The sequence below is a fragment of the Anopheles bellator genome, chromosome 2, assembly GCF_943735745.2.
Source record: "Anopheles bellator chromosome 2, idAnoBellAS_SP24_06.2, whole genome shotgun sequence".
NCBI lineage: Eukaryota > Metazoa > Arthropoda > Insecta > Diptera > Culicidae > Anopheles > Anopheles bellator.
The window spans coordinates 45,346,375-45,360,147 of NC_071286.1; the positions used below are offsets into that span (position 1 = coordinate 45,346,375).

General features: G+C 47.3%; 2 protein-coding genes across 2 annotated transcripts; one reads left to right on the plus strand and one right to left on the minus strand.

The window, feature by feature from the left end:
* The first annotated feature begins 263 nt into the window (after positions 1-263).
* On the plus strand, positions 264-2,852 carry LOC131209022 (pickpocket protein 28). Its single transcript, XM_058201988.1, has 7 exons — positions 264-399; positions 469-598; positions 790-1,099; positions 1,160-2,022; positions 2,091-2,182; positions 2,268-2,443; positions 2,506-2,852. The coding sequence occupies exons 1-7, from the start codon at positions 342-344 to the stop codon at positions 2,752-2,754; spliced, it is 1,878 nt and encodes a 625-aa protein (XP_058057971.1). The 5' UTR covers positions 264-341; the 3' UTR covers positions 2,755-2,852.
* LOC131209023 (mitochondrial fission process protein 1) lies at positions 2,787-4,451 on the minus strand. Its single transcript, XM_058201989.1, has 4 exons — positions 3,738-4,451; positions 3,511-3,638; positions 3,343-3,452; positions 2,787-3,268 (listed from the first exon to the last, which is right to left on the minus strand). The coding sequence occupies exons 1-4, from the start codon at positions 3,787-3,789 to the stop codon at positions 3,100-3,102; spliced, it is 459 nt and encodes a 152-aa protein (XP_058057972.1). The 5' UTR covers positions 3,790-4,451; the 3' UTR covers positions 2,787-3,099.
* Positions 4,452-13,773: the final 9,322 nt, after the last annotated feature.

Sequence of the window (13,773 nt, forward strand, 5' to 3'; positions counted from 1 at the left end):
CTGAGTTCAGAGTTGAATTACTTTGTGGGTAAGAAAATGGTTGCCACAAATCAACCTTTTCCTTTCGATAGAAGGCCACACTCAGCAGTAATTAGTAAGGACAATGAAAGTAGCCTCTATAAACAAGATAACTTTTACAGGTTGTGGAACGGAAAAGTAATAGCCATTGCCGTGATTTGATCAACAGCTAATGACCTATTAATAACAAAATTTATGGGCTCGCCGAAAAACAATGGTTTTGCATTTCATTTCTAAAAAAGACACACACACCCTCATCCACTATAGTAACCATTAAACAGTGAAAATCTGATCTGAAAAGCAGCTTTAAAGGCAAACTCAAAATGGCTCCGGCGTTTCCGGTGCATAAAGCTCGCCTGATTTCGATGGCTTTCGAAAAGGGTGAGCATAATAGTGAATGGCGTGCCTATGTTGATGTTTTGTTCCTAACTCTGCTCGATTTGGTTTCAGACTTCCGCCCTAAAACTAGCGTTAAAAAAGATCGCGTTTCGTTTACGGAAAACTTTCGCGAATATTGCCTAAACACCACCATTCACGGTCTGAAATATGTGGGAACGGTTTCGCTCACGCTCTGGGAACGGTAAGCTAACTGAATTCCTCAAAGGACCTTATTTTAGTTATCATTCAGCTAACAACGCCAAAAAACTTCAGAGATTTGAAGCAACAACACAGAAAAGCCAATCACATCGATCACACTCTAATTTCCGACAGCATTTACATTCGAGCATATTCTAAAGCAGACCGTTCTTTTGCAAAACTGAACCCTTCTAGAATCTATTTCTTTCTGACGTTCATCGTCGTAACAGCGTGCGCCGTTTACTTTATTTCGAACGTGTACTTAAAGTGGCAATCGTCGCCTATCATAATCGGGCTCAATCCGATAGCCACGAATATCAAGGACATCCCGTTTCCGGCCGTTACGATCTGCAACATGAATCAGGTTCGCCGTGAGGCTGCAGACCGCATTGAGGCACACACTCTGGAACAAACCGTGTTGCAAGCAATCTGCTCCATCGACGGTGATATCAACGTGACCCAGTACGAAGGCAAATGGTCAGCGGTAAAGCAGCTGCTGCTGAGCGTGAGTTGAGCTCTAGTTCCCGGATTGAGCGTACCAGTACTGCAGTACCTTCGTTTACAGGCCACTCAACCTTGCTCTCGTCTTCTAAAAGCCTGTCGATACGCAAAGCAGGTGGAAAAGTGCACGGAGATCTTCCAATCCGTGCTAACCGACGAAGGATTGTGCTGTACGTTCAACACGCTCGATGCAACGTACATGTTTCGTGGGACAGATGCGCTCAACATATTCCCACCCGAAGCCGGTCCCGATGCTGATCGATTTCGACCAATACTTTGGACGCCCGAAGGTGGATTCGCCGAACGCCCGACAAACAGAACGTACCCCCGGGTCATCCCGGGACCAGGCGTGGCGATGGGACTAGCTATGGTGCTGGACGCGAACGTCAGCGATTATTACTGCTCGTCGACATCGTCCACCGGTTTCAAAATCATCTTTCACAGCCCAAGCGAAACGCCGAAAATAACGGACTACGCGCAGTACATTCCCGTTGGGTCAGAGACCCGAATCATCATTACACCGAAGATTAACGATGCGGCGAGCCAGATCCGGAAGGTGTCCCAAGAGCAACGGCAGTGCGTTTTCGCCAACGAGGCCAATTTGTCGTATTACAGCGTGTACTCGCGCAACAATTGTGAGCTTGAGTGTGAGGCCAAACTGATCCTGGAGAACTGTGGCTGTGTACTGTACTTTCTGCCGAAGCTGTACGAGGACACGAAGATCTGCAGCCGCGCCAACGCTCGGTGCTACGAACAGATTCGTAATTCGATCGCTTTCACCGCCAATACTAGTCTCACCTGTTCCTGTTTGCCCGGCTGTTTCGAGATCAGCTACGTACCGGATCTGACGACGGCCGAGTTGCACGTAGGACAGTTTGGTATCCGCGAAACGATGCTCGGCGACGTGAAGGATGAGAAATATGCCAAGTAGGCGGTCTGGTAGGGAACAGGAAATCCTCGCTGACGGTTTTTTCTTCCTTCTTTTCGCTTTCCAGAGAAAACCTTGCCCTTGTGTACGTGTTCGTGAAAGACACCTACTTCCGGAGCTTTACCAAGGGCGAATTGGTTGGATTCACGGATTTTTTGTGTAACTCATGCTGCGTCCAAAATTTGGGTGGTTGACTTTGCAGGATTCTACTAACTGGTTTCTTTTCCTTCATCATCCATGTTAGCCAACGTTGGTGGCCTGCTGGGACTGTTTCTGGGCTTTTCAATCATCTCCCTTATCGAGGTTATCTACTTTGTGACACTTCGACCGTACTGTGCCAGGCGAAAGCAACGGAACGTAAACAACGGCGTCGACGCAGAGTCATATCCTGGGAACGCTGCACGGCGGGATTTAATTACGGTCTATTTTTTATCATCGCCTAAAAGTTATCTGATCTATCTTAATGGAAACCCTACTTACAGTTTGGATTCAAACCGGAGGTGCAATTTGTTGGCCGGTCAACTGACATGGGTTACGAACAGAGTGGCATCCAGCGAGGAATCACCAACAATGGAACGGTAACTGAGCTCACTGCAAAGCTTAAAAACATAGCTCACTCTCGAATGCGACAGGCCGGTGACTGGATTCACAGTACGTTTCGCCTCCGAAAAAACCAACACGGACTGGAGCCACCGAACCGAGCAACAACGATCTATCCATTCTGCGACTGAGTGAAACTTTAACACCGACACCCAGGGAGAGATCAGTTAATGCTCCTGTGGGAGGCAACACGTTTATTGTCAGCTATCTGGCACCGAAGTCACCTTTTTTCGCGTCATTGAAATCAACACAGCTAAACGATAAATGGCTTCGCCTATCGCCCTGAAATCTATGAATATAATAAATCTTTGTGCGTTAATTGGTCATCGAATTGACATCTTAAAACATAGTTGCAAGAGAGTGGCACCATTTCTTCCGTCTTAGAACACATTTAAAGCTAACTATGTTGAGCAAAGTCTAACATTAAAACGTCAACGAGTTCACAAGGTTGCGGCGTCGCTTCCTGTCGCGAGTAACTACTTTACGTACTTCCGGTAAGTATTATCCATCGCGTAATCGACAGCACTGTCGATCGGATGAATGATGAACGGAATGGCCAACAGACCGAGCATCGTGGGTCCCCATTTGGCGACTGGGCCCTTTACTTTGTTCATTTTTAGCACCTTTTTAGACAGCCAACAAACACTGTAAATGAAAAATATGGACCGTAAGTAAAAATGAAAGAGGTTATCTCTCTCTTGGTGATTTGTGGCGCATACCGATTGATCGTAAAGCCGGGGATGATAACGGAGGCAAACATTTGCCACAGCAGCGTATCCCCGGAAGCTATGGCAGCACCACGCAAACCGCCTCCCAGAAGTTCCGGTTTCTAAAGAAAGAACGTTACGCATTTGATTGAAGTCACGATCGGAAGGCGGATAACTCACGTCGTACTGCTTCTTTGATTTGTCGGCCGTATCGGCTAGCACGTAGCTGATGGCTAAGGCATAGCTGGCGTGTACGAATACTTTCTTTATCACCGGCCGGAACGCCTCGCCGATTTCGTTTGCATACCCTGTGAAAGGAAAGCAATGCCAAAGGGTAGAATTGAAGCCTATGGATGATGTAACACAATTGATTGCCGCGGCACAGTAGACAATCACACATGACAAACCTAAATATCGTACCGGAGTGTCCCGGTACAGATCCTTCTCGGTAATTGACATGGCTAGCAGATAGTTGGCACACCTGGGATTTCCGGAAATCCCCTCCTTATCACGCTTATCACTGGGCACTTCTGGTGACTGGTCGTTGCGGCCGCACTCTGTTTACATAACATTGAGTGCGCGTGCTGTGTACGATTGCACGTGACGAAAACGAGGCGACAATATTTGCGGTCGAACGAAATCACGCATCAGCTGTGCTGATCGGCCTGACAGTCGTGACGCAAAACGTCAAAACAATCCCAGCGGCTCGCTTTCCGGCAGGCCAACGGACACTCGCTGCTGGCAACCGGGGCAATCGTTGCACAGCGTTTCTCACACAAAGCCTCGTTCGCTCGAAACGTATGTCTGTTCGCGGTCCAACGGGAAGCGAACAGCACCGACGGACGACGTCAACACGACACACAAGCGACATCCCGCCCCGTAGCAAGTGCAACGCACCGCAAAAGGGCACTCACACCAGCGCGCGGCGCGTGTAGAAACTCGCAGCACTCTCGAGAGAAATGACGCGTTTGAATCGTTACCTTGTTCGCGACCGATCGAAGTGAACTGGCTGTTTTTGTTTCGTGGCCGCCGTTGTCTTCATCGTCGCGCGCGGTGCTGCGAGCGTACAAAACGTCGGAAAAGTGGCACAATGTGCTTGCTCACCTCCGTGCGGTCGATTCGTGAGTGCATAAACCCCGTGAAACCGTGAGGTCGACGGAAAAGTTTGCGGATGACACGGGACGGCGGCGGCGCCGATGACCGTGGTGCCCCCGCGAATCCCCTACGCCCGTGTTTGTGTCGTGATTGATTGCGTAAAGAGAGTACGAGTTTGACTTCTTTCTTCCGTTTCCAGCTAAACGCATCAACCAGACCGCTCGAAACTCGGTGTTTCTTTTGCAAACACACTTCGCCCCGAACCCGTTGCATCTGCTGCATTGTGTGTCTCGCTCAACAGCGCAAATCGATCGTCGACGCCACGGTGTGCAATAGCAGCAAATATCCGATCCATCCTCTAAGAAGAAAAACGTCATTTCACAGCCAAGCAAAAGCTGTGTGCTCGACGGGTCGAAACAATTCCTATGCAAATGCTCTGTGCGCGTGTGTTTGTGCGAGGGTAAAGGCTCTTTGCAGTGTGTGCGTAGCCCATGGGCATTGGAAAAGTATATGATGATTTTGGTTCAACGTTATGCCGACGTCAAGATTTTCTTATAGTTTACGGCTGTCCGCTGTTTTGGGTTTCGTTTGACACTGACTTCATCACCGACGGTTCCTTTCAAGATTATGCAGAAATATGAAGATTTAGTGCATCCTCGGAGCTCAAAGTCACCTCTCTGTGTGGTTGGTCCCCCTCACACAACAAGGGAACAACGGAACGGAAGACCTGCTATTGTCACTATCGCACAAAACAGTGCGTATGCGTGTGTGCGTACCGCCAAAGGAGGCATTCGGAAAACATCGAGAACATGCTATGCTGCCCTCTGTGTCTGGCATTTCTATTGTTTGCTGGTCAAAATCAGCCGCCCCACCTATATCACTTCGTCACCTCGCGAAAGAAAGGAAAGCAAGGACTAATTAAGGCGAGCGAATCCTTTGTTTTCGTTCGATTAACAGTCACCGTCGTATGATGTCAGCAAACTTGCTTTATGAGATTGTTTTTCTTTTTGTTGTCTTTTCTTGCAGCAGTCGCCTCCAAACAATGGACGACGTTGCTGGGTGTGTGATGCGTGCGAAAACAATAGTATTTTCATTTGACCGTTGCGTGATCAACGAGCAATGGAGTGTTGCGCATGGCGGCGCCGTTCGTTGATGGCTGGTTGACTTTGTTGTCGGTTTGTTCAACTTTTCGGTCACAATATCCTGTCCTGCTGTTTGTGTCTGTAGAGGTAGCATTAGCAGTACCGTACTAATCATTTGCGATTTGAAAATGTCGAACAAATGCAATGATCTTCCAACGTACAATACTACTGCTCTACGAATGCACAAATCCACCACCACTACACAAACGCAACAAACATGGTGGGGCCGATTATTTCGCGACTCTGATCCGCGACCTATGTGGTCGCGTGTGTGTTTGTGTGTTAGACAGAGGTGGAGTGAACGGGCTTCGGTTCCAATGTTTACTTTGCTGGGCGGACAAAAAAAAGGAAAATCAATCCAAAACAAAACGATGCTAATGGCGAAAAACGAAAGCAGCAGCAGTAGACAGCAGCACGGTGCTGTGTTATGTGGTCCTATAGCAATCCGTTTCGCTCCTGCTCTTTGCAAGGCGGCTCCATCCGTGCATTGGTAGTGTTTCGTTGTTTACATATTACCCTCCACATCGAGTGTGCGACTGATACGAACGCACCAACGACCTTCAACTGCAGCACGCCACCACCAGCGCCACTCCGACTTAATGGTGGTGTGAACGCCATTTTATCGGCGGCCCAGCACTGTTAACGTGAAAAATTGTCATGGAAGATAGCCGTCGTGTGTTTCTTGGCTACCTACACAGAGACAGAGGACACTATGGGGAATGTGACGTAGTTAGGCGCTGCCTTGCAGGACAGAGTGTACTGAGCTCATCCGTAGCACAACCTTGGCACGACCCTGTCCACGACGCCGTTGCCTGGCCGACCCCTCCATTAGCTTCACGGCCATTTGCTTTCGTTTTCGTTTACTCAGCGCGCTATTAACCGCCGGTTTTTTTTATCGTTTTCACAACCATTTCTTTGTCTTGGCTCGATTCGGCGGAACGTATGAGAGATACCATACCGTACAGACAGCAGTGAGACACTTTCAACAGCGTCCAACAGATGAAAAAGGAAAGCGCACGAAAAAATGCATAACGACCCACTTCCGAAGCATACCGAAGATAGTACGCATTCCTTCGAAATAGAGGAACACTTGGTGTCCGATTGTTTTTACGATAAGGGACCATAAAATAAAATGTAAAGTGCACGAACTGGAACAATTAGTGCGTATGGCAGAGGAGCATGATGCCATACATTAAGGAATGTCGAAACATAACGAAAGATATTTCCACAAATGGCAATTTAAAATGACCAACCTGCACCGTTCGCACACACAGCCAGCTGCTTTTGACGGCCGTCTTCTCGGTGTGTGTTGGAATTGTTGGCGCTTGCTGTGTGTGCGTGACAAGAGGGGTTTTGGGGGATAACATGAAGTATGCCCGTTACGTGCGTTACGCGCGTTCTGATACCGACGTTTCGCGATGCGTGCGTGGCCGGGCGCCAACGGCCTTTGGAAATAATTTTTCTGTTCAGTGGAAAGGGCGTCGGTAGGCGGAGACCAGCAAAGGAAAGGAGGAATACGCTGGAAATGTGTCGGCCATATCTTTTCCACGAACGAGTTCCATTCGCCGGTGCTTCTGGTTTCGATTTATATTTCTTTTCAACAAAGTGCAAAGTTCGGCAGACAGCGTTGCGTGCATATCGTGGCATATTGCGTGCCAAGTGGGGTCAGACAGTTCCCCGCGCACGCCAATGAGCAGGGGAGCCGGTGGTACGAGCGAGTAAAGGTTTTTGTTCAAGGCTGCGTCAATTGCAGGTTCAGTCTCTCCGCTGGCTGCAAAAATGGGCCGCACAAAAAAATGGAACCAACGTCCCCCTGTCGCCACCGAGGACTTTTACAATTCGTGTGCGGATTTCTCAAACAAGGACACGAAATGTCACGATCTCTAGCACGGCTCTAGTTTGGCTAGAGACGGCAGGCTGCCGATAGCAACCGCAGCGTACTACAACTCGCTGGTTGGTTACCAAATGTAACGCTCGACGGTAACCGCGCATCATGCAATCGGATCGGCAAATGTACAGTTACCACTATGGATCTTGATGAGAATGGCCAAGAACAGAATCCACAGGCCAACGCTTCAGTGTCCGGTGCCCGCAGTTTATCACATTTTAGTAATGTCAAACCACTGGCTTGCTTCGAATTCATCCTCCACACATTACGTCACATCTGGCGACATTCTATTCTATGCTGTTTTGCAATGAATCAATTGGGGTGCAATTGTGTCACCTTCGTTGGGGCAGAGAAATCACTGTTTGAAATCACAGAAATCAATTTTCTCAAGCGAGCGAGCAATTTGACCAAGCTCAAGACATTCCCGCTCTAGTGGGTGCAAAGCGAAAACGATATTCTTCTGCTGCCAAAAGCCGACAGCGATGTTACATCACACAGAATCGCAAGGCGAATGTGTAATTGGAACATCAACATGTAAAGTGCTCCAATCCATCGCGCGCTCTTTCTCTCTCTTGCTCTTTGCTGTTTCTGTTTGCTCTCAATCTCTTCTTCATTCCCTCAGTTTCTTAATGCGCGGCTAATGTTGCTAAAATCGAAGGAATTGCGAAAATGAAGCCAACCTCACGAACCCACTAAGCCATTTTTCAGGCATTGTGTCTCCGTCTAGCCTGCTTATGCTGTCAACGGAGTAGACTGCGAGAACGACGCAATCGTCGTCACCTGGTCGTGCAATTTTCCGGCGTTTTTGGGCCGAACGGTCGGCGATTGAAACTGTCAAACTGAAGTCGTAAGAGCAAACCGGCATCCGTTTTTTTAGTGCATTTCTTCTGCGTTCCCCACGTTGTACTGCAGGCACACTACTACTCACAGACACACATGGACGCTGGACTTGCTGGGATACGGGAGAGATTCGTCTTAAAGACGGTGTTCGGTCGGTCGGAGGATTGTGCGGTCTATCATTCCCTTCGCTCTACGGCTGGCAGCATTCGAAATGTTCGATCGTGACTGGTGGACGTGAAGTGCAAAGAAGCAAAATTTCGTGAAACCCAGTTAGCAACGGCAAACACGGCGCAGAAAGCGAGGCGCAAGAAATAGTTTTAGCCGAAACGAAGTATGCTGCGAGTATTTGCGAGCATTAAAGCGAATGGTTTCCTATTTTATTCAACAGCAAATGATAATAATTCGCGTGCAGTGCGGGGAGTGTGCGTGCGTAATGCGGTGTGCGGTACGTGCAGGTGCACTAAATTGCACTAAATCTTTGTGCGGCAATTAGGCAAAAAACACTTGCAGTGTGATATTTAAGTGCAGTCGTGAAGAAGCAGGAGCTTTTCAAAGTGGATACGGAGAAAAAAAAAATGCAAGCGAATTAGTGTAGTGGAAAAAATGAACCTGTCGTAAGCCACGTGGCCACAACGTGTGCCCCCATTGGTGTTTGTGTGTGTTTACCTGAGCAGCGGTTGCAGGCGAATCTAGGAAACCGTGTCAAGGAAGAAAAATATCCTGACACAGCAGCAGCAGCAGCAGCGGCAGTTGAATCGCGTCGTCCTTTTATAAGGCCTTGTGGTGGTGGTGGTGGTGACGCTCGTTAAGGGCCTCTTATGCTACATTTCCTTCCGAAGGCTACTCTAGCGACAAGATGGTTAGATCTTAGTGCTTCGGTACGTTGCGGTGTGTTAGTGTCTCGAAAGTGTTGCCATTTCGTGGAGATTTCCTTTATTCTACTTGACGCGCGCAATGCTAGAAGGATTATTGAGGACGATTTCTCCTAGTGGCCGTTATTCGTCGTTGAATCTTTGTCGCTGCAAGGCTTATTTCCATTGACACAGGTAAGTTTCAGGATTCAATCTGTAGGCTGTTCACTGAGTCGTTTGCTAACACCAAAGGCACATTAACCGATAGTTTTGGTCAATTTAGTAGTTTAACTATCGAAGCGATAATAAGATGTGTTTTTTATGACAACTTTGCACAAACTTGTGCACAAAATGAATTGATTAACTGAGTATTCGCAATTACTGATGCTTCATGGGCAAAAGCCACCAGAGCGGGCGAAATCAATCATTTCCGAGCACGGAAAAGGGTTGGGTCCATTTTCTGGCGCTCGCACCATTATCCGTACTTCCAGAGGAAACTCATGGCAATCGTGCCTGGAACCGTACGCGTTCCCCTCCGTTTCGGCAACTCTTCAAAGAGCTGCCGGAACGGAACTACCTTATGAAAAATTCGCGAACAGGCTGATTCGATGTGTTTTTTGCTGACCCCCCTTCCGACGTTTGCGACGATGGCGAATAGATTTGGGAAAAAGAAATCCAAATAATCAAAACCATCGTCGTCACGCAATTTCCTTCCCCCCGGGGGTTTACGGGCGACCGAAGCAGTTGGCTTTCGGTGTCTTAATTCGCTTCGATCGTGATGTGGTTGAACGATCGAATCGGCAAAAATGAAAAATAACGTAGCGTGCTGCGATAGTTTTCTTCTTGTTACCTTACATAATCTAATAAAATTCTGCTCGATTCAGCGCTTTTCAGCGCCCCACCTAGTTGCTGATAGTTGCTGAAGCTGGTGTGTGAAGACTATCGTTACCACCAGCACCATCTCATTGCCCATCATTGACCGTAAATGAAGTCGTCTCGTCGTACATCGCGCATTGCTTTCCTTATCTATTTCCATCGAAAGCCAGCACCCAGTGCTTATGCTGACTTGATTGATTGATGTTTCATTGATCGTATCACGGATGGCCTGGACGACAAAAGCTCTATCCCCGGGCGTCTGGCCGGGCCGACGCTGTTCTCCATCATGTCCTTCTTATGGAGAAGCAAAACAGCAATGTTGTCGCCAAGGTTTCAACACAATCCGTAGTAGGGGCCGTTTAGGGCAGCGCAGGCTAGGCCAAAGCCAGACAGGCACTAAAGTAGACTGACGAAGAAACGTAAAAGGGCCTCGTAATGGAGACCATCTTTGGCATTGGTCAGCTGCCTCCCGCCACCACCCGCAAATAGCGATAAAGCCCTACAGATAAGACGGCGCTCTGTGGACACCAGACGAGAGATGTATCGCATTGCACCAGTGCGAAATAATCATTATTTTTAGTTGAAAAATGAGGTGCCATAGAACACGCTTTGCTGTGTGCTTTTTATTGCTCAGTCGCTAGACGACTGATTCTAAAGCATGGTTTTTGCTAGAACCGAGTATTGAATTAAGTTGAGTTTTAGTTGAAAAAATTAAATAACTATTTTTATTCGATAATTTCGATCGTTTGTTAAACACATAAATTTAAAAGGCATTTTCATTGTCTTTTCAAACCCTCCACATAACGCTTACAACATTTCTTAGGCATTGGCTCTTCGTTAATTTTCTTCTGTACTTCACGCAAATGTTATTGCTTTTTCAAGGAAAGCATTCTTACAAAAACCACCCAGCCATCAACAATGAGTGCCCCACTTTTGACATATGTCTGTGTGTTTCCTGAACCCCGAATTCCACCATATCTAATATGCCCTCGTTACAAGCCATTATGCAGCAGACGGCAGCATGGCACCAATAAAAACTGAACCTTCGTTCTTGTCGGGAAAATGTGAACCCGAAAGGCGACATTTTTTCGTCAGCTGCTGTGGACGTTGCCGGGTTTCCCCGACACGAAAGTAATTAGCCACAGCCGGACGAGATTTGAGCGCGTTCTGATGGTTCGGTACTCTATTAAAATGTTTTTATTTGTTGCTTAATCTGCGCTGACTGTCGTTGTAATTCATCAGTTCAAACATTCAGTCGATGCACATTAACTTATTAGTTATGCCCTATTCAATGACTTAACGGCTACAAGTGTCATTCTAAGTCGTAAGGGTTTATGTTTACAATTAGCATAGCTCTTAATTAATATTTAGATGATATTTCGTATTATATAAAATGTCCAAAATAATAGGGCTAAAACTTGTCCATGCGCCGTTTGTTCGTTTGGCTGATTTTAGTGTCCGTTACAGTTAGTTAGTTACAAGCTCATGTGGTGTCACGTGACGAGCCAATGCACTTCAGAAAAGCCTGTTTACACGACTGTAGCGCGTTACGGTCAATGCTGGTACTGCAGGTCGAACGGTTCCGGTTGCGCGCAGAGTGATGCACGATTAAACCCTTATCAAACTGGCCGGCGAGTTCATTGGCAGACTCAAAGTGCAGCCGCAGGATGGACGCTGAAAAATTACAAAAATATTGCTGTAAGTTAATGGCACCTTCACCGTAACCCCTTTGGGCAAATTTTATTTAGTATTTGAAACTTTTGGAGTGCATGTTAGCTATTTATATTAGCTCAAGTAGCCGTAACCGGCTTGGTGCTATTGTCATTACACCATACCATTTATTTTTTTATTTCATTACTCTTGTACAACACATTTCCCAACTCCAAAGTCATGCAAATTATGTATGCAATTTGATTGCTGCAACAAGTACGTTGAACGTGAAAAAAACGAACTATTTTCGGTTTACGACTTGCACCCTACACGTACGGAATGCTAATAATGATAACTATCGCAACGAAACGGTTCTTGAGCCTGAGCGTCAGTTTGTAGTAAGACAAACTAGCGGCAAGGAACTTGTAGTGAGCAAGGAACTGCTGCGGCACTACGACGGTGTCAATGCAGACGGAACGTGTATTCCGTTCGGCAATCTCATTTCGCTTCATATAGTCCGTCTGGTTCCGAGCGCACCCTTGAAGAAATAAAATCCTCCGACGTATAGAAAACGGTTTCGTCGTTCCTGCCTGCTCCCAGACGACGTTCTGTTTTCATTTCTCGGCCTCCTGCGTCAGCGCTGCATCGTCGCGGCATCGCTATAAAATACCCGGCGTGGTGCGGGGATCTGCTGAAGGGAAAGGATAAAGAACCACGTACGCAAATCGCCCGATCGCACCCGTGTCGAAGTAAACAGTTGCCCTGCGAAGATAATAAAAAAAAAACAAGAAATACAGTTGAAATCGGTTGATTTAGTTTTCTTGTACGACCGAGTGGGTGGTGGACGTGAGAAGGACACAAATGGGTCAAGCATTGGACGATCGCAGATCTGCGACTGCAGTCAGTCAGTCGTCGGCATGACGGGTAGCCGCACGATAAAAGATTTTTATTCCTTGGCGAACATCATCACCCAAGTTGGGCGTGCATCGTCGCGGGCAAGCCACCGCCTAGCGGGTGATTTATCCAACAAATGGAAACGAAGACATCGGAGGCCATCTGGGACGTTACTCCGTCGCGTGGGAAGCGGAAACCGAGATGATGCACCGTAAACGAAACCAAAACTGACGTTGGTGGCCACACACGTCGGTCGGTAAAGTTTATTTGGACAAGTGGCGCGCGGCGGCGTCTTCTGATGCTGGACTGGAGAAGCATTTCAGGCCCCAGCTGCACGCAGTGACGGAGCAGTGAAATTTATTTTCAAACTGCTAGAACTTTTCGCGTCTGATGTCATTACTTTCTTGGCTTTGTCCGTAAATCCGCGGTCCAGACGAACGATCGTTCCGAACGCGAAAGTGGAGTAATAGTTGCCAGAAGCCAAAAACAGTCTTAACCGATGGGTGTAGTCTTGAGTGGTATGCTAAGGCGAAATATCCACCTGGTGCACAGTGACCTTGGCTAAGGTTAGCCCCCCACTTGGTCAATTTGGCTGTTCGGGAGCACGAGGAAAGCAACCTCACCCGAGGTCCGTTCGTTCCGTCTCACCAGAGGCAGTACGAATTGTATAAATTAAATATCGATCAGTTACGGGACAGGCCCGCGAAACCTGCCCCCCAATCGGTTATGGCACTGTGGCAGCCGGAGTTACATTTTCGTGTTCGATTTTGCCTTTGTCTTACGGATTTCAGAGCCAGTGGACTCTGAAACGCCTATTGGGAAGGAAATTGATGGCTGGACTGTAGAACATAATGCTGTCAACAGCACGCCAATAGTAGCAGTGAAAGCTCAGCTACTAAGGACTTTATGGAATGGAATCTCTAGAAGTAGTTCAATTTGGTGGTAATTGGAGGAATATAAATTATAAGCTTGAAGACAATGTATGTTGGAAACACAAGTCTTTTCCTGGGAACTCTCTAAGGTTTAGTCAAAACTGTACTGCTCAGGCTTAGGCGGTCTCGATTCCTGGAACCCACAGTAAAGCGATTAGTTCACTGATTACGTGATATCACCGTGCACTGGTTTTAAATCTACAGTATCACGTTGAGTCCTTTCCTTTTCCAATCTAGCTTTTATCAACAGTCACAAAAAAAACATTTTTGCAGCT

Excerpts from the sequence above, each read along its gene's own strand:
- LOC131209023 (XM_058201989.1), bottom strand. The coding sequence starts at position 3,789 with ATGTCAATTACCGAGAAGGATCTGTACCGGGACACTCCGGTACGATAT. Across the intron at positions 3,639-3,737 it reads CACTCCGGTACGATATTTAG|GGTATGCAAACGAAATCGGC; the intron begins GTTTGTCATGTG and ends TTCCTTTCACAG. Across the intron at positions 3,453-3,510 it reads AATCAAAGAAGCAGTACGAC|AAACCGGAACTTCTGGGAGG; the intron begins GTGAGTTATCCG and ends TTCTTTCTTTAG.
- LOC131209022 (XM_058201988.1), top strand. The coding sequence starts at position 342 with ATGGCTCCGGCGTTTCCGGTGCATAAAGCTCGCCTGATTTCGATGGCT. Across the intron at positions 1,100-1,159 it reads TAAAGCAGCTGCTGCTGAGC|GCCACTCAACCTTGCTCTCG; the intron begins GTGAGTTGAGCT and ends CTTCGTTTACAG. Across the intron at positions 2,023-2,090 it reads AAGGATGAGAAATATGCCAA|AGAAAACCTTGCCCTTGTGT; the intron begins GTAGGCGGTCTG and ends TTCGCTTTCCAG.